Here is a 21,348-nt window from a genome sequence, read left to right on the forward strand (position 1 = left end):
GGATGGTCTTGCCCACTGTGTATTCATATGCTGTTTTTTTTTTTCTATGCCCCAAGATCTGGTTGCAGTCCAAACGTGGGCATTATCATGAAAAAAATCTCCTATATCAATGTTGTGTAAATAATGCACCCCAATTATCTCCGATTGCTTAATGAAGAAGGTGATTTAGCCAAAACCTGGGCAGAGACTTCTGTTCCTAGTCCGGCGGTCTCAGAAAGAAGGTAGAGGAACAGAGAGGAAGAAGGAACCATGAGGGGTGTTCACCATGAGGACAGAGTTATAGCATAAGGCCAAGGCAAGACTGAGATGGCAAGCAAGCAGAATAACATAATTGGGATAGAACAGATGAATATCTGCCCAGAGCTTAAGCTTGCTGAATAAATCTCATAGGTCTCTGTGTCATTAACTGGGAGCTCGGGTAGGTAAAGGCTTCAATTAGTACCCATTTAGTTCACACAAACTAAAAAGTACTCTAAGAGTAACAGGAAAGCCCATCAACACATGTACTTGGTAATCAAACCATTTAAATATTTTACTATAATTCTTCCAAACAAACAAAACAGCAATTGCTATACCCTTGAAATATTACTATAAATTGATCTGACTTTAATCACATAAGCCACAGAAATATTTACCTTATTCATGAACCTTAAGCAGTGCCTCAAATAATATTCAGGATTTTCAATATCAACCAAACTATCTATGTATATCTTTAGATTCATTAAAAAACAAAAAAACAAACAAAAAAAACCTTAAGTACTTTATAAACAAATATAAACCCCAGACTGGGGATATAAACAGTAGAACATATATAACCATGGTTAAGACTTTAGGCTTGAGTACCACAGGTAAAAAGACAACTCCTAAGGAACAAGACTGCTACAATTTGCAATTAAAAATCATCTTTCCACCTCTAACACTGGCTTTTTATGAAACCAGTGTTTATAACAGATTCAGAAACATTTTTGATAGATTCCTTCTATATAATCTGAAATACCTTGATCATCATCATCTCCTCCATCAGCATCCATAGCATTTTCATCTTCATCTTCATCATCATAATTATAATTTGGATCATAGGTAAGATATTTTAGACAAATGTTTATAATGGTAGAAACATGAGGATAAACTTCCTTAGGGCACCTAAATATAAAGATAAAGAGTTGCTTTAAACACACACACACACACACACACACACACACACACACACACTGCACTTTTCTCCCTGCTTCAATTATTAGCAATAATAGCAAAGTGGAAACCACTTACATTTTTACCTTATTAGCTTCATGTTTTAAAAGATTTACCTTTCAAACAATATTTAATTTTAGAATGTGCACCCCCACACATATTTTAACTGTGTTGTTCAAGTGGGAGTAGTATAGAGATTCTTAAGCCATTAGCATTCGTAAACTTGTTAGTGAACATTTATTTAGCATAGCCTTCTCTCACTGTATGTTAGGAATCAATAAAAATTCACATATGCCCACAGAACCAAAATTAAAGGGGCAATTTGTGGTTCTTTATAAACTGAACAAAAATGAATCTCAACATTTGTAATATTCAAATTATGGTATGGAGGCTAGAGGGACACTTAGTGGTTAAGGGAACTGGCTGCTCTTACAGAGATCCTGGGTTCAATCACACCCACCTTTAATTCCAGTTCCATGAGTACCAGGCACACACGATACAGACATACACATATTCCAAACACCTCCCATATACATCAAGAAATAAAATATTTTTAAAGTAGCATGACTATAAAATATTCCCCTAAACTGTGAGGTAAAAGGGCAAAGTCCAGACCAAAACCAGTTAAGATTTGGACACCAATTAGACGATATTAGCCAAAGGCAAACATTTAGCTAATATTGATTCCACACAATTTTTATGAAGATTTAAAAGAAAATTAAGAGTAAAAATTTTCTAGGTTGAGAATAATTGTACTCTCAAAATACAGGTATTTCAAATCTAAAATGTAAGGTAGAAAAGGCAATTTACTATGTTTCTCTTTGGAAAATTCACCGTGTTGTTCTGGAGACAAACTATATTACACTCATATTTCTTCCCTTCTAGAGAGGTAAAAGTTCACTCTAACAATGCCAAACATTTTCAAAGTAATTGAAGCTACTAGACTTTATAAGATGACATTTGCTACAAATATTTTATTAGCCATCAATAATTAATAATTACAATACACCTGAAATCCTAGGTTATTTCTCTTTACTTACCTTATCTTAATAACTATTCTATTCTTAAGGAAAAATATTTTTAAATAAAAAGATCTTAAAAACTTACCTTCTCACAAATGATTCAAAAGCTTGAATGCAGTATTCTCTTAATTCATCATCATCTACATTACAAAATTTTACCACCAAAGGAATTATCTTCTCAAGGTATTCACCTAGGAAAAGCATACTGCTTCTTAAATCTACACAGTTATAATATTTTTTCAGAGAAGTTTTAGGTAGCCACTTGGTGAGAGGGCTCAGAGGGTACCTTGCCTGATGCACAGGCCTGCAAGCCTGAGTTTGACCCCGAAACCCATGTGCAGGTAGCAGGAGAACTGACTGGAGTTCCTCGTTGAACTACACATGCATGTTGTGTCACACATGCATCATGCACAAACAACATGCACACAGTTGAGAAAGAAGAGACAAGTTTGGAACATTGAAAAACGTCTTACCTATCCTATGGCCAGCTTGCCTACTAATAGCAGCAATACATTGAATGTAGGTCCTTGTTGTTGACATGGAGTCGTTTTTGGACAACTCCGACAACAGATGTTCAATAAGGTCTACAAAAACTATATTTCCACAGCTCATAACTAGATGGCCAAGAGCAATAATGGTTCTTTTCCTCACTGCAAGTCTAGGACTGGTCAGCTGGGGAAGTAGACAGGTCAGAATTGAAGGATGGAAATTAACAAGAAGTCCTCCTTGCCTTAAAAAAAGAAAGAAAAAAGCAGAAAGAATATAATTCAGCATGCCAGAGTACTACTAGATGTCCAGACTCTGGACTCTCTCTCTCTCTCTCTCTCTCTCTCTCTCTCTCTCTCTCTCTATATATATATATATATATATATATATGTGTGTGGCACAAATTAAGTTGAGATAAATCTGAATTCACAATGAAAAGAAAAGCTAAGTTCTCACTTCCTCTACCAATGCAACCAAAAACCCTAAGCAAAGTGTATCTGAAAAGTATTTTCCCAAATAACTCTTAGAAGGCCTGTATTACCTACTACAGGCTGGCTAGCCAAATGGCTGGCAAAACACCAAACAAAACAAAATACACAATGATCTTGTCACTTTCCTCCTTTCAAGACTTCAATGTATTTTATCTATTGAGTCCTGTTTGTGAATACCTATGACACCAAACAACCTAGAATCTCTTCACCCTGCTTCTCTTGTTCTCTTCTCTATCCATGTCATACTCAGTTTTATTGGTTCACTTTCTCCCAAAATCACTTTTCCAGATTACCTCAACATGCAGAGCTAAATTAGCCAATGCCATACTATCATATGCCATCAGTGCCGGTAAGCAAATCACATGTGGGACAAAAAGCCTGGGTTATCACTGTTCATCAATTAAACATACATTTCTGCCCACCTCAGCAGAACCCCAGTCCACCAAAGGACTGCCTTTGTATTCACTCCATATCCTGGAAAATGAGATTATAACATCTCTGCTTCAACATTCTTCCATGTATGCATTCTACACCTCAGCACATTTAATTAGCTGTGCCATTATTTCCATAAAAAGCTTCACTGAATATAGTCCCAGACTCCCTTTGGCCTTTCAGCCATTTCCATTGTTATCTCCTAAAATAAATGTGTAAGTTTAACTAAACTACATTAACTACAAATAATTTTCATAAAAATGAAGAAGTAATAATTACTACTAGGAAAAAAGATAAATTGAAACTGAAATTTCCTTTAAGGTTTATTTTCTTATGAGTGGCTCAAGTCTATTCCTAAGCCTACCTGACATAGAAAGTAGGAAAGCAACAAATGAATAAAATCCAACTCATCCCGAAACATGCAGTATAAACACAGTTGCTAAAGGTTGTCCTTTGTTCAACTGCAGACTGTGACTTCCCCTAAAGAACCTCCTCACTTAAGCAGATTAACTGAACTAAGAACACTAGAATAAATATAAACTGCTAAAAACAATTTGAATAATCACAAACTTTTTCAGAATCACAAAACATCTGCGACACGAAAGTATAGCTTACATTTCCTTTACCCCCAACCACAGAAATCTAAGCCAAGTTTTATTACATCAACCAAAGAAAATTTTTAATAATGAACATAATATTTATAATATTCACAATACGAGGAAATAATGGACACATTTACCTGCTCAACATATCAGCCATAATATCCAAGGCTTCTAGCTGAACAGAAACATCTTCCTGCTTTGCTATTGCACTGGTAAGGCGTCCAGTAATCTTTTTACATACATTAGCAGCTAGTGCAGAGCCTGCAAGAAAAGTAAATAAAAATTTCAAAGTATGTTAAATTCATATCTGCACTAGCTACCAAATATTCAACAGGCTAAACTTGTTCAAGACACTTAAGGGATCCTTGCTAAGAAACAAAGTTAAAAACACTGTATCTAACCAAGAATCAGAAGTAATGGCTGTCAAAAACACACAGGAAAAGAGACAAATATTCCTATTCACGTTTTGCTGGGCAACTACTGAACAAATGCTGGCTACCAAGCCTGTAGTGTGTGCGGCAAACAAATCTCTAGATGGAAAAGCATCAAGAATTTTCTGTTCGTGAGTTCTCACTATCATCAGCCTTTAAGTTCTGGTGCATTTACACTCCGATACTTAAACAGTTTCTTTAAAAGAAAAAGTAACAGGTTTAAGCTCTAATGCTGTCACTTCCAACAAATGGAGAAATGTGTGCATGCACACACATAGGCATGCGTGCAGCCCCTCACTTTAAAGCAGGTCGTGTGTTACAAAGGCCAGGAAAGGTAACTCACTGTGAAAGTTAAGAATCTCAATGTTAAGAAACCGTGCTACAACCAACTAAATACAACATCGATGCCGGAAACAAACAGTATGAAAACAGGTAAGACAGTTTTATAATTAACGGCCTTCAGAACTGACAGACTATTGGCTGCTTAAAGAAAGTAAAGCAGCACCGGTATGCTCTGGCAGAAAAAGTACCAGTTTTAGATGAAAAAAAAACTGCTTCCTTTTTGTAGTGCTAGGGATGGAACCCAGGGCCTCATAGGTGCTAGGCATGCTTTACCACTGAGCCACATTCAGAGGCCCCCCAAGTGTTCGAATCTTTACACAATCAGGAAGTCAAAACTGGAATGTAGGTGGTAACTTAATCTCTTTAAATTTCAACTGTGTAATGTGCAGACTAAGAGAAGCAACTGAGACAGAACTGATTATAACAAGAGAGTAAATTATTAATATTATTGAGTGAAAACAACATTCACATGATATTAACAATTTAAAATCTCAAATTAGGAATATGATAATTTCCCCTATTTGCAAATGAAACAATAATTTTCAAACTTCTAATTTAAATATCAGCACAGCAGTCAAGACCAATTCCAGGTTCACATTACCTAGATAATTCTGATAAGATGCCAAAAGCTAATGACCAACTTCATTAATTACTAAATTAACAAGTAACTGAAAAGGGCTCAAACTAAAGCTACTAGTAAACTGAACTATTATTTCACAGCTATGTCTTCAATTTTATAATTTTTACATCATAAGCTTTGGTGGGAAACGAAATGAAAGCTGGAATGACTAACACACTAATCAGAACTTGGTATCTTTGCTGATCTTTCCACTACAGAGCTGCACAGCATCACTCTCCCACCTGCAGATGGAAAGCACAACACTTTTTGTTTGCTTGTTTTTTGAGACAGGGTTTCTCTGTGTAGCATTGGCTGCCATGGACTCACTTTTGTAGACCAGGCTGGCCTCAAACTCAGAGACCCACTTGCCTCTGCTTCCCAAGTGCTGGGATTAAAGGCATGCTCCACCACTGCCTTGTGATCAAACATCCATGAGAACCAACACCTCGTACATTTAAGTTTCATTTGCTTCAGTTACATTTTTATCTAAGAAAAGTAAGGATCCAATCAAATCACCTCTCTGTGCCTTAGAACACAGGGAGGATTTATAGGACAAGACAAAATGTTCTTGCTTACCACTGGAAGCTGGAGGAAGTTCTCCAATTACTGTTTTAAGGCCAATACTGGAAATATCTCGAAGCTGCTCCTTATCGGAAAGCATGTTTGTGCAGAGGGTGTCTACAATTGTCTCTACTTGGTACTCTTTCACTTTACTCACTAAAGGGCCAAGACTGCAACAGAAAGAAGGAAATCTGTCAGCGTCTAGAGAAACACAAAATAAAACAGAAAAAGCAAGTAGAAATATTAACCTTGCCTAATAACTGTCACTTTAACCATGGATGATAAGTAAGGATAAAGGCGAACTGAATGATACAATGCTTTGTTGGTTGGTTTTCATTTTTTCCCACTGATTTCTAGTAGTGTAACAAGAAACTGAAGATGATTCCCATCCTGCATGCTAACCCTTCAAGCACACAAACAGCTCTGACATTCAGTTGTTTGTTCCTAACAAGATCGACCTATAAGAAAACTTCCATTTGATGTTACGCTGCCAACTCTGACCCTTTCCTATTACTGTCTACTTCTTTTAATTTCCTGTCTAGATTTTAAAAGCATAATGCAAACCTCTAGTTCAGTACGTGCTCCCAAAGCATGTTGCTCTCCAAAGCATGTTGCATATCTTCTGCTTTCTATTGTTATGATTCTGTTTCTCCTGTTAGTTGAAGCCCTCCATGAAAATAGAATTCCTTTCTGAATGCCCTGCCCAAACATTCCAACATATAGCCGGGATGCTCAGAATATGAATATTCATCAAGAAATCACTGTTATTCAAGATTCCTAATGAAAAAGGTATGAACCCTATAACAAAGGATTTACTATCAAGCTATTGAGGTAAGAAACTCATATAAGTATGAAATACAAAAAGACACTATTTTACAGTTTCCTAAAACTTTCACATTCAATATTATCCTTCATTAGGGCAGACTTAACCCATTACTTTGGTAAGCAAGTCCAATTAAATACAAGGGTCCCCAAAAGTTATGACCTGGTGAGAACAGAGATGGTAGGCTGATGGGCAGAGTATAGAGTGGGGGCATAGGTACATTAAAAATATACATGTTTAAAGAAAAACAAAACAAAACAAAACAACAACAACAAAAAAAAACCAGCCATTTCTAATGGGGAAAAAGACCAGAAACTAAAATAAATGGAATGTATACTGAAAGAAATGAGTGAAAATGAGGGCAGAGAGATGGCTCAGCTAATAAAGTCTTTGCTATATACATGCACATGCGCGCACATACACACGAAAATGCACACCCACCACAAACATACAAAATAAACAAAAACAAACCCATTTCACTTTAGCAATAAATAACATTAACAAACTGTATCCTTAAAAATAGTGGAGTACTATTTTTCATTTCTAAAAATTTGGATTCTTGAGATTAAAAACAATTAGATTTTTATGTGCAACCTTGCATTCAATGTTGTGGAAGCACATGTCGTGAATCGTCTGGATAATCACATATGTAAAAACGAGAAAATAACAGAGAAAGCAGGTCCACAGTAGCATTCCCTGACAGTTTGAACCTTTCGGGTAAAAGACTGCCTCAGGAGGTCCCCTGGATCACTTCAAGAACTACTGCCTAAGTAAACAAAAGGAATGGGGTGGGTGGGAATCAAACAGAAAATAGGAAAAATATCTCTCCAAATCCAACTTATCAATAGTTATGATGAACATTAATACAGACTCCTGTACTATACAACAGCCAAAAAGAAGAAATTCATAATGTGCATGCCTAATCACTGGCAAAAGCAGCCAAATATTATTCAGCACCCCCTAACCCAACTCTCTTTTCAATAAAGGCCTTGACCTTGCTTCCATCCTTGCTGGGCACGGACGGATGCATAGCCAAGCAGTAAATAAGAATTCCATCTACTCCTGTGTTATTTTACATCTCTAACTTTCTCTTTCTGCTTGTTGGCTATAATACCCACTTGGTCTTTTATTCATAGGTGAATCCAATCTCTCTCCCCTACTGCAATAATCTTGACACTTATCACAACTGACTGCTGAGTCTGAATAAAAGCTTTCTCATTGTTTAAACAAATACCAGTAATTTCACCTTTAACAGCCTACACTTTTAAAATGCATGCAAAGAAAAAGAAAATTGTATTACTAAAGAGCAATGACAAACCAGTATCAGTTCGAAATCTTAAGATCCCTTTCAGTCAATAGATTATTCAAACCTAAACACCAGAGAAGATACAAATCTAAATATCAGCAACTATCTTGGTCTCTGCACACTTAAAGAACACTTTAATAGTAACAGCTTTCCTTTCAATTCCATGTAGATTAACCAAGTACATATAGATCCAACAAGACACAGCATATGGCAGACTCACATTGTTAAATGTGTGAGCGCCCTGACCATCCTACAGTGCAGTTTCTGACTACAGGGGAAGCAAATTAAAAACCATCAACACACACCCACCCCACACCCAGGAAAGCATAACTTCCAAATTTCCTTGAAATAGCTAATAGATTAGTGAAGTAGAGGAGGGCTAGGGTAATGGCGATGTTTGTTGTTAAAGAGCTGGCATGAAGATCCAAGTTCAGATCCTTAGCATCAGTTAAAGCTGGGCATAGTTGTCAAATGTCTGTCACTTCTAGAGCTCACTGGCTAGCAGCATAATCAGATATTCTGCCTTAAAAAATTAGGTGGAAGCTGGGTGTGGCAAGGCAGGTGGACCTCAGTGAGCACCAGACCAGCCAGGAATACAGAGAGAGCCTGTCTCAAAAAACAAAAACAACTTTGGGATAGTAGTACACTCTTTTTAATCTCAGCATGTGGATGCCAAAAGCAGGTAGATCTCTGTGAGTTTAAGGCCAATGTAGTCTAGATAGTGAGCTCTAGGACAGGTAGTGAAAGTCTTGACAGAAAAAAAAAAAAATCAAAACAAAAATAAACAAACATACAAAAACCCTGAACCCCAAAACGGTAGAAAGTGACTAAAGAAGTCAACCTACATCAACTTCTGTCCTACATTCACAGCCACATTAGCATGTACGTGTATATACACATACTGTAAGGGCTGAAGATAGAGTTTGGTGGTAGCCCATTTGCCTGGTACACTGAAGATAAAAATTTATAGAATGCACGTAAAGACTATTTATGACTATATATTTTGAGGTTAGAAAAGAAGTCAAAAGGTAAAAAAAAGAAAATTCCAATAAAGCTGCTAACAAACAATAGAGAAAATTAACAAAACCTAAAGCCAGCTCTCTGATAAAAAGGTAATTTCCTGATTAGTTGGAAAAAAGAGAACTCAAATATTATTATCAAAATCGAGGGCAGAGGAGATGAAGCAGTTGGTACAAGCATAAATAATGGACTTGGGATCTACATGAAACAGCCAGAACACGGCTGCCCTGTGGTAACCCGGCACTGCAGCTGAGGAAGGCAGAGTGAGGGTGAACAGGCTAGGTGACTGGCGGAACTGGCAGCTCCAGGTTCAGCTAAGTGAACCTGCTTCAGCAAGCCGGAGAACCAGGCGATATCAAACGCCAGCTTCCATACCACACACAGACACCTGTATGTGCAGCCCCACCACCCCAAAAATCACAACAATTAGTATTTAAAGAGAGATTCACCACTGAAATAACTTATGTACAAATGACCAAGGACCTAACAAAAACTAATGTGACAGACATGAGACACTGTGCTTCACAGTTGGAAGACTGAGCACTAGTAGTGGGTTCTTCTCAAACATTCCATCAGTATAATTACAACCCCAAATGGAACACACTGATATTTTAAAGACAGAGACTGACAAACTGATTAAAAAGAACAATAACAAGACAAGAAACAATGTACTCTCAAAAAAAAAAAAAAAAAAAAAGGTCAGGATATACAACTTACTGCACATCATAGAAGCAAAAAAGGCACACCTCACTCTCAAGTAGTTGAGAATGCCTGTAAATATGTATCACTGACATCTGGGATACTAGAAGTGGTTCTGGCAAACAATAAAAATGGCCAGGGATGCTGCTACAGAAAAGCTCCCCCACTCAATGTAGACTGATCTGGTCTTAATAGTTAGCAGAACCAGGGTGAAAAAGCCCTAAACAAGAACAATATAACAGCATGATACAGACAAATGAGCAAAACACACACTTTCTACTTGATTAATTTTTTTTTTCAAAGATGCCAGGTAAATTCTGAATTCAATTCAGAGGGGAAAGGGCAGTCTTTCTAACCCATGGTGCTACAACAGCTGCCTATCCATATGGGAAGAAGTGAACAACTCCGGCCTTACACTTTCCACAACCTTTGTTCCACACAGATCACAGAACTAAAAATAAAAACGAACACTGAAAAAGCTACAAGAAACCCTTGTAAATCAAATTAAATATTTCTTATGACACAAAATAATAACCACAAAATAAATATTTTATAAGTTAAATCAAAGAAAAAGAATCAAAAATAGCAACCAAAGGACATCAAATTAGAAGATGTTTACAAAATGAGTGTCAATAGATTGATATAAAAATGTACTTTAAAAACCCTACAACTTGATACTACAGATAAGCCCAATTCTGAAAGTTGGAAAAGTCCATAACCAAACAATCACAATCACGGGGCCTACATGGGTCTGTGGCACTAGGTCTTCTGCATATGTACCGTAGCTTTCAGTTTTGTGCTTTTATGGGACTCCTGGGGTGTAAATGAATGGCTCCCTCATTCTTCTGCCTTTTCTTGAAGCACTTTTATTTTTAGGTTGGCTTGTCATGTCCAACTTTGATATGATGGTTTTCATTTATTCTTACTATATTTTGTTAAATAAAGTATAAAAAAACCAGTATCAGCAATAAAAGAATACTCCTTTACTTCTTTGAAAACTGGAACTACATACACAGTAGTAAGAAATCACTAACAAATGATACTAAAATGACCACAAGGCTGGACACAAGAGGTGTGTGGTATTAGAGGCTAACGTTTGGTTTCATTACGTACACACAGAGTGAACAATTCTTGTACTGCTGGCCAGAACATGTGAACTCATTTATGACCACCACTGCCTTATGCCATTCGCATCTCCTTTCCTACCTTGTTTCCTACGGACCAAGAAGTTTTGCTTCCTTCTGTAAATAAGGCTCCATTCTGAGCCTTCTTTTTCTTCATTTTCCTCTTGCGGAGTCTAAAATACCCCAAAGCTTTACCTTCCAAAGAATGATTCTACTTGAATATCATCTACACAGGTGATTTTTTTTGTTACCACTTAACATTTCTTTTATAAATATATCAAAACAAAACCAATGACCCCCTACTTTCCATTATACAAATCCATCTTCATACAGTCTAAATTTCCAAACAGTCTCCAGATAGCCAATCCCATAGAGAAAACTGAGAAGGCTAAAGCTTAAACTTTAGCTCAACCAGTTACCCATTTAGAAAAGTTATCCATTTAGAAAGTGGATTCCAGACTTTAAACCCATTGTGGTCTGATTTTAACACTGAAATTCTTTTTTCTTAAAGATTTAATTATTTAATTACTATCTTTAAGATTTAATTATTTTCATATGGGTGTTTTGCCTACATGTATGTACATACACTATGGAGGTCAGAAGAGTGTTGGATCCCCTGGAACTGGAGTTAGAGAAGGCTGTGTGCTACCATGTGGGTGGTAGGAATCAAACCTGGGGCTTTTGAAAAAGGAGCCAGTGTTCTTAATGATTAAACAATCTCTCCAGCAACTTCCAACACTTAAATTTGTATTCTTGCAAAATGTTCTGCCTTGTGAAAAATAGTAGAAAACAAACATTTCTATAGAAAAAGGAAAAAATAGCTCATAAATATAAATTAATATTATACCTAAACACCAAGTGGAACCTGGGATGGCTGAAACAGATACAACTAAGCACGAGATAGGATCCACTTGCCCTCCCACCATCACTGCATGCCCCATCTGGCTGACAGGATCCAGCCTGAGCATTAACACCATCATTTCTCAAGTCTGGAAAAAGAAAACTTATGTCCTACAGTACTCAGAGGGTCACAACTGGCACAGTCCCTGCTCCATTTCCTCCTCGGGATTCTGTCCCTCATAGAGTGTAATAAACAAGTACCTGCTTCCAGACTATAAAACTTATATAAAACCTGGGTTTTATATAAAGAGCTACTCATCCTGCTATCTCACTTAATTATCATTCTTTTTTTCTAATTGTTTTCCCAGGGCACTCAGACTCTTCCTCTTGGTCTCCTTCAAAATCAAGCACAGGCTTATTTCAACTCTAAGTGTTCGTTATATTAGCTGGTTTTACAGAAGAACCTATCAGGTATGAGGGTCATCTGGCTGCAACATCTGTGACCTCACTTGACTACCAGGGTTGATTTGGCTGATCTGGCTGGGGATGTCCCCTTCCTTGATCACTGTTCCACAGGTGTTCCTCCCTAAGCTGCTGCATCCCCAATAGAAGAGGACAACCTTCTCCAAATAGAGGAGTACTGGTTTCAGTCAAGAGTATAAGAGTAGCTGTGCTCCCTTTCTAGAACCACTAAACAGGAAGAATCTATCAATTCCTATATTCGTAAATATTGTACTAAAACAGACGGCAAATTCTGTCAAGAGGAAATAAGGAATCTTTTTGATTGATCCACTTTAGTGACTGTAAGTATGATGCTGGTTACTAGAAGTGCATTCATTGTGTAATTCTAAGTAACCTAAATCTTTTTGTTTGTTTTTAATCACAAAAATCAATTCCCCACCACCCCCAACCCCACCTCTTCAGGGTTTCTCTGTGTAGCCCTGGCTGTACCGGAACTCGCTCTGTAGGCCACACTGGCCTCGAACTCAGAGACAAGACTACCTTCCAAGTACTGAGATTAAAGGCATTTGCCACCACTGCCTCGCCCCAGTGTGGAATCCTAACAATTCCATCACAATTAATAAGATATATTTTTCCTCTGACCAACTAACCTAGAAGCATAGCTCTGTAAGCATACAATATTCACACCACTTATCCTTACATTCTTGGAGTAAGCTGTTTGGTATAGTTGTGCTACTATTAATGCTGCTCTTAATACGGAAACATGCTTTAGTTCAGTATTTATGTCGGTCTACTCTCTGGTTTGTCTTTTTAGTGTTACCTTGAGTCAGAATGTATTATCAGCAATTAGAATAACTGGCTCGTGTGGCATGTTTTTAGATTTATTCTGTGTTCTAGAGTGGTACTAGGACTATCTGTATTACAACTATCGACTCTTTCAGGTTTCAAAGGGATTTGTGGAAGATTTTTCAGCCTTTTATTTTGGGTGGCAATCAAGTTCTTTTGACAATTTTTCTGTTTCTTCATAAACTGTTAGGTCATTTACGTATAGACCATTTTTTTTCCTCCAAGAGTCAACTATTATTTAGTCAGAAGCATAATTTTTATCCTTGCAATGATGGCTAATCTTGTGAACTTGAGAGAACGAAGAAAGAACTTCATCTGAAGAAGTGCCTTCAGACTGGCTGGGGGTTAACAGTCAACTGATTTGAGGACCCAGCCCATAGCCAGCAGTATCATTCAGAGGCAGACTCGCTGGGGCTGAAGAAGAAAGCAGCCGAATGTGACCTGAGAGAAAGCAGAGTAGCTTTTGTCTATAGTTTCTGCTTCAAGCTCCTGCTTGGGTTCCTGTCTTGGCTTTGCTCCATAGAGTGCAACCTAGAAAATGAAATAAAATCCTTCCCAAGTTGCCTTTACTGAGTGATTTATCACTGCAACAGAAAAGCTAACTGGAATAGACATATCTGCTTGTATCCGAAGTCCTTTATGAATATAACATAAATGTTTCTTCCCCATTTTTTATAGTGTTAGGGAGTAACTAATGACTCACATATGCTAAGCAAGAACTCTACCAACAAGCTGCCTTTTCAGCTTACTTGTAAATGCAAACACAAGAGATCATCAAAAGATCAAAAGAATTACCAGATATGGTGGCACACATATGGAGGCCAGCCTGGTCTACAAAGCAAGTTCTAGGACAGCCAGAGCCACAGAGAAACCTATCTCAAAAAACCAAAAGATCAAAAGATTCAGCTTCCTATACTCATCATTTGCATGTTCTATACCACTTTAAATGTATTCCATTATATATATGTAGAGGAGTGCAGGTGTGAAATTTATTTAGAGAACAATTGTGGGAGTTGGTTCTTTCCTTCTATTTTACATTTGGTGCTTGGTGGCAAGCACCTTTACCTGCTGAGCCATCTCACCAACCATACAGCACTTGTAGAGACATGATTTATTTTAAACTTGTAAAGGTCTCAGGATTAAATATATCTGCACCACAATTCTAGAAATTCTTATGTCAACCAATGATTTCTCACCTTTTACAGGCTTTTCTTATATACAAATCCAATAAGGTAGTAATGGAACAGTGCTTTAAATCGATACTGATGATACAATGACATAGAATTCCACAAATCAAGTATTAGATTTATAATTTGCTTTCTAAATTAGTTTCTAAAATTTCACACCCACAAATTCAACTGACTCATTTACTTGTCTATTTTTTGTTTGCAGTACTGGGGAAGAAGCTAGGATGTCACACATGTTAAGCAAGCCCGCACCCTCTGAGCCATTCTTCCTGCTCAAGTCTACTTTCTTATTTTGAGACAAGGTCTTACTAAGCTGTCCAGGAAGGCCTTGGGTCTAGCAAGCCCCTTGTTTTAGTCTTCTGAGTACCTGGATTACATGCATGGCTGAAATTGGTTCAAAAAGAATTTATCAAGAACTCAAAGTCCATACTCTAAGAATAATGAATACAACTGCCAGGATTCTAACTAGTAAAAAGTGCTCATTAGTACAAACTGAAAGACAACTGGAATTCCTGTCAATTCAAGCAGACTCTTCATCATCACAGTATCACTCTGGTTTTAACTACTCTTCCTCCTTCCTTTCTTTCTCATACTCATCCACTTTGAGAAAGGCGTTCCCTAACCCCTTGCTAGTCTTGAAAGTGTGATCCTTCTTCTGACTTTTTTTTCCCCCAATTTCCTTTTTTATTTTATGATCCTTCTGAGTTTATTACGGTCATTTTTTTTTTTAAGATTTAAGTGCTGTTGAAGCTCTGGTTTTAAATTTCACCTCAACTAGAACAGGACTTTTAAACACAGACCAAAAACGAAACAAATAAAAAGCGAGGCAGGCAATGGTCACACATGTTAAATATTCACTGTTTCTTGATTTCTCTACATATACTTCCAAATAACCTCATGAAAGGCTACACTAGATTCTGTAATGAAAGTATCCTGTATTATTCACATGTAATCACTAACATTTACTAGCAACCTAAAGTTCCAAAAAGAAACTTTTTAGAAAAGACAGCATCAGACTTAAAACATCGGTTTTTAAAGCATGCGCAAGCAACACAACTTACCATTTGACAGCTAAGTTCTGTACTTCACCATTTTTATCTTCTAGCAACTTCAAGATCATTTTCACTACTTTCCTTTCACTATCATCATCCAACTTGATGGAATCTTTCTGTAGTTCTGTCATCAAATCATTTGTAGCCATAAACCTATTAAAATTTAAAAATTTGTTAATCAAAAGAATTTAAAGCATCAAAATGATTTTTCAAATTTAGTGGTTTCATTTTACAAAAGGAACATAGCACAGCATATTATAAAAACTCAAATACTTAAGTTACCATAAATTTAAATTTTCTTTGTAGAAAAGGGTAACAATATATTTTAAAATTAATGTTTTCAGATAAGAACTTAAAAAATATTTATACTTGTATGTGCATGAATGGTTTTCCTGCACGCATGTATGCACACCACACGTGTGCCTATTAGATCCCCTGGAAATGGGGTTACAAATAGTGTGTAAGCCATGTGGTACAGGGAATTGAACCGATAACCTTTGCAAGAGCAGCACATGTTCAACTCCTCAGATAGACACTTTTAAGATTCTAATATGCTCTTATATCAGGTACTAACCAAAATTATACCAGATAAATCTTGATTTCAAATTTACTAACAAGACTTAAGTGAATATTCATCCATTCTCATTAATTGTACTACTACTTTTTGCCAGGGGTGAGAAGGGGCTCCACTTTTATTTACGATAACCTTAACCACAAATATTAAAAATACATTCTTTGCATGTGACGAGTGCTGAACTGGGGGAATACATACTACAAATTACTGAATTTTACATACAAATTACTAGTTATTAAAGTATATTATCAAAATGGTAAAGAAGTTAGTCTAGAAAGTTGCTCCATCTGACATATGCCTCCTTCCCCTTGAGACCAAGGGCAAGGGCTTGAGAGATGACTCAGCTGTTAAGAGTACTTGTTGCTCTTCTACAGGAGCTGAGTTCAATTCCTGCAGCCTACATGGCAGCTCACAAATTTCTGTAACTCCAGTCCCAGAGGATCTGACACCCTTTTCTAACTTCTGTGGGTACCAGGCATGTATACACTATACACGTACATGTAAGAAAACAATCATACACAGAAAAAATACAAAAACTTTATAAAAAAAAAAAACCCACAAAAAAAGGTTTAAAACCAAACAGACTGAGAAAAAAAAAAAAAAACAGAATATTCTATCATTTCATCTCAGATTTAATAAAAGGGTTGACTATTCAGCAAAGAAAAATGTAAAGTGTTATAATTCCTTCCTCCATATAGATTAACACAACATTTATTATTTAAAACGAATGTCCCTATTATGGGGTAATCACATTTAAATAAAACTCTAAGAATTGTTTAAAGCCAAATGAAATGGTTCCCCTAATTCCTGGCTCTCAACCATGAAAATAGTCCAACCAAATTAACAGTTACTGAATGTCCTTTTTCTTTTATTTGAACAAGACCCACTTGAGAAGAAAAAACTTTTTCTCACGAAAATGCCAAAATCTCCACTTAAATTGAAAAAACACAAGTATAATAGCAATAAATAGCTACAGTGATAACCTGGCAATGTGTGCAATAAGCTATGTGGTGACACCAGCAAGGCAATTTAGAAAGTAATTAATATAAAGTATTTTAAGGACAATTTCCATAATTAGAAATAAATATTCATTTAACAACAGTGTCAGTTTTAAACTACATGAAAGCACATAATTCAATTTTTGTCAAGTTCCATAAAACTGTTGAAAACATGTTCACACTGAGTCAACAAAACAATATTAAAAACAGCAAAACAACGTTAAAAACAAAACAATATTAAAGTAAAAGTTTTGATTAATATTTGGAAGTGGGAAAATCTGCATAACACCTTAATGTAGACATATAGATGTCTGAGTCACTGTTCTGCTGTGAAGAGACACCATGCCCATGGCAACTCTTACAAGAAAAAAGCATTTGTTTACAGTTTCAGCGTGAGTCCATTATTTTGGAGGAAGCATGGCGGCAAGCACTAGAGCAGTAACTGAGAGTTTTATATCTTGACCCACCAGCAGAGAGAAAGTGAGATTGGACCTGGCATGGGCTCTTGAAACTTCAAAGCTACCCAGGGTGACACACTTGCTCCAACACAAGAACACCTCCTAATCTTTATGATCCTTTCAAACAGTTCCACTCCCTGGTGACCAAGCATTCAAACACGAGCCTATAGGGGCCAACCTTATTCAAACCACCAAACAAAGCCTTGAGAACATTTTACTGTGCTTTCCTTAAATACAGTAAATGCTTAATGGTAGTTTACAAGCCCCCTCGGGATTTATGTAATGCCAGGTGTCCAGTTCAGTAACAATAATCATCAAAAAGTGGGCAATCCCAAATAATGGTTCTGATGTGTTCTTTTGGATAAAAGAATGGATATACTCTTTTACTCCTTAGTCACTGTCTATTAAGCTAGACAGCCATACTATATGCAAGCAAAGGGTCAATCAGCCTCTGCTCTGCATATAAATGTTCTCAGAGGGGAATTTTCAGTCAGTCAGAGCAGGCTAAAAATCTAACTTGAAAAAGACTCCTCAGCAGACTCTACCACTCTAGGTGCTAAGGCAGAGATGATGCACACACTCAGTCTGCTTTTCTCTTTCCTCTAACAAGACAGATATAATAGACAAATCTCATCCTTAAAATCTTTTTCAAGAATTTTTATGTTTCATCTAAAGTTTCAAATATATTCATCTTACTTAAAATAAAGAGCATCCTGGAATAGTAATGACCACCTGTAATTCCAGTACTTGGGAGGTGAGAGCAGAAGGACCAGGGTCATGGTCGTATGTTGAAGGCTGGACAAAGCTACCTGAGCTTCTGTCTTCACAAAATAACACTAATATCCTAATTTTCACATCCAAACAACAGATCTGCTAGCTTAGATGTGCGCTCTCAGAACTCCAACAGGAGTTTCCTAAGGAAATTGTCCTGGGTCTTTTATCTGTCCCTTTTGGTAAGGCTGGTGGAAGGACAGCAGAACACCTCTCAGGATAAAGGACTGCCTAGCTGTTTAGGTTGCTCAGTGTATCTGGAGCACAGAAAGCAAGTGGAGGGAAATTTAATCAGAGATAATGGAAATGCAGGCCAATGCTGGAAATGGTCCCAGGTATTCAGTAATCATGTACTGAGAAATCAACATACCAGGCATTCTACACACTAAGCTTATACAGGCCTAGCCAAATCAGATGCAAGGCCCTGCTGTTTTAGAATTTACATTACAATCCAGGTAGGGGACTATTACCATGAAGCTTCATATATGATAAATAAGCTCTTTAACAATTATGAACTGAGATAATACTACAAAGCAAAGCAATGTATCATCAATAAAACTGCAGATGTAGAGATGGTCAAGTGGTTAACACTGCTTAGTCATAAATACCAGTTTGGATTCCTAGCACTCACATTGGGTGGCTGACTGTTAACTTTAACTCCAAGGGATCTAATTTTGTATTTTGGCCACTACAGGATAAGCCAACCCCCAGACACACCCTACAGCACATCCACTCACACAGAAAAAATATGTATACACACACAAAAATAAAATAAAAATTTGAAAGAAAGTACAATGTCCTGATAAAATGCCCAGCAAACAGGAACAGGGGCTCCATCCACATCAAGGAAAACAGATATGAAGAATACAGAATTATTATGGAAAGGGGAAAAACTGATGCCAGGTAAGCAAGGGACAAAAATTAAAGAGATCTGTATAACACACCAGGATTCAATGTGAAGCTACCAAAAGGCATATGGGACAGGTTCGGGAAGTCAGATGATTAGAATTGTCTTCCAGAAGAATCATTACAACAAACTTTGGAAAGAGCCAATATTCAGTCAGATGGACTAGAGACAGGTTAAAACAACTACTGCAGCATAAAGACAGACCACGGACACTAAATGAATGGCTGACAGAAATGGGGGGGGGGGGTAAACATACCCAATTCTTATTACTAAAGGCTTATATCTGTGAATTAACTTGTTAAAAAATTATTAGTAAGCCCTACACAAATGTATAACCACTTGCAGATAGCTGCAAAGTGATGAATGACAAATTTGAGTCACCTATCACAAACTCTTCACTGCAGTAGAGCTCACAAACAATGAACCCTCTTCCCAGGTTATTTAGAGCTTTGTGGTTCTCAATTATACATTCCGGTGATGGCTTTACTGTTTAATATGCCCTCCATGCATAACTGAAAATACTGTCTAGCATTTCTAAATACAAAAGGCTGTGGTGTGCCTTCTGGAAAGGAGCATGTTTAAAACTTCATTCAGGCATGTGTTAAAAGTGCTATTGACTGTGAGTTCAATGTTTCATTAACCACATTAAATAAAGTGTTCTTAAATGTAAGTAGACATTGAGCAAAATTATTAACGTATCAACTAATGAAAATGCAGGAATCAGGGAATCTTCTAGAACATGTCATACACACAGTAAGAGCCAACTCCTTGTACTTAAATTTAAGAGGTAAAATTAATTGACTACATGCAGGGATAGACAGTAAAAGGAGGATGCGCTACCAGAAAGAAGTAAGAGACTTGAATTCGAGAGCAGCTGATTCTGCGTGCATCCCTGATGTCAGGCTGGGTCTATTATTTATTACAGTGGGGAAGAAGAAAAGCTGTGGGCATCTGTGAGAGGCTGAGTCTTACTGTCCCTACACAGCCATGGTTAACATCAGATGGCGTAAACACTCATTTTACACCAGACAGAGCAGCAAAGCAACTCTGGCTTAACTCTATTGATTGGATAGGCCTCTAATTTTAAGCAACAGCAGTGAACAAATATGAAGACATGAATACCACAAATTAATGTCCTATAGCCCAACTTTGCCACTAGCCAGAAGTAGGGAAAACAAAGCAAAACAAAAACCGTAGTCCATGCCATAAAGAGGCCCAACCTAAACCTTGGTTACTACAAACTGACCTAATGCTCACACCTAAAGCATACTGTTTCCTTAGACACTCTCAAAGAACATACAGTGCAGGTAAGGTTATAATAATAAGAACTATGGTATAGCCATCTTGATAAGAAAGTGGACACTTCCTAGCAATTCAGCTTTCCTCTGTTTAGGTATGTTCTCCCCATAAGATTTATTGAGATGCAATCATGAAACTGTCCTCGCTGACAACATTCAACTTAAAGCAAAACTGCTTCCTCATGATCTTCCAAACATTCCTCAAACAGGTTCCTTCAGCAACCTCTTAATGAGAAACCCCACAGCCTTACAGATAGAAAATGACATCAGGAATGCCATATAAGAAAAATTCAAGTATGCTAACAGTGCTTAAATATAAACCAGAAGAGCCAAGAAAACATATATTAAACCCATTACAGGGGGAAACAGTTGGGATTTCAGGGTGAGGGGCTTTAATAAGCTCAGATACCAGGTAGGAAGTTTGGAGCGTTTCTTGTAGCCAATCAGAAATAAAAAGAACCAGCTATGATTTTATGGAGAAATTCTATTGGACAGAGTGAATAAAACTTGAAAGGGGACTAAGACCAAGAGACTAATTTAAGAAATATTTCCCAAAGGACTAAAGGAAGACCGGAGAAGAGCTGCATGCAGGTGCTGTTCTACTTGCAGTTTCCAGCAAACATTAATTTAACAAGCCACAATGAGGATAAAGAAGCTTTAATATGGGAGTGAGGAAGATAAAACAGTCAGGGTTAACTTGCAGCCTACTATCAATTGAACATAATCTGCAGGCAATACAAAATACTTATGAGGTCAACAGTGTGTGTGTGTGTGTGTGTGTGTGTGTGTGTGTGTGTGTGTGTGTG

The 21,348-nt window shown here is 37.1% G+C and overlaps 1 protein-coding gene across 1 annotated transcript in view; it reads right to left on the bottom strand.

The window, feature by feature from the left end:
- Cand1 (cullin associated and neddylation dissociated 1) overlaps positions 1–21,348 on the bottom strand; it is a 39,179-nt gene that overhangs the window by 12,635 nt on the left and 5,196 nt on the right. Inside the window, exons 2-7 of the mRNA XM_055625881.1 lie at positions 15,546–15,689; positions 6,193–6,347; positions 4,362–4,485; positions 2,687–2,943; positions 2,299–2,404; positions 998–1,143 (exon numbers count right to left, since the gene is read on the bottom strand). Of these exons, the coding sequence (XP_055481856.1) occupies positions 998–1,143; positions 2,299–2,404; positions 2,687–2,943; positions 4,362–4,485; positions 6,193–6,347; positions 15,546–15,689 (932 nt within the window). The remainder of the gene's footprint in view (positions 1–997; positions 1,144–2,298; positions 2,405–2,686; positions 2,944–4,361; positions 4,486–6,192; positions 6,348–15,545; positions 15,690–21,348) is intronic.

Source organism: Psammomys obesus, unplaced genomic scaffold, assembly GCF_907164565.1.
Source record: "Psammomys obesus unplaced genomic scaffold, mPsaObe1.curated_primary_1811, whole genome shotgun sequence".
NCBI classification, from domain to species: Eukaryota; Metazoa; Chordata; class Mammalia; order Rodentia; family Muridae; genus Psammomys; species Psammomys obesus.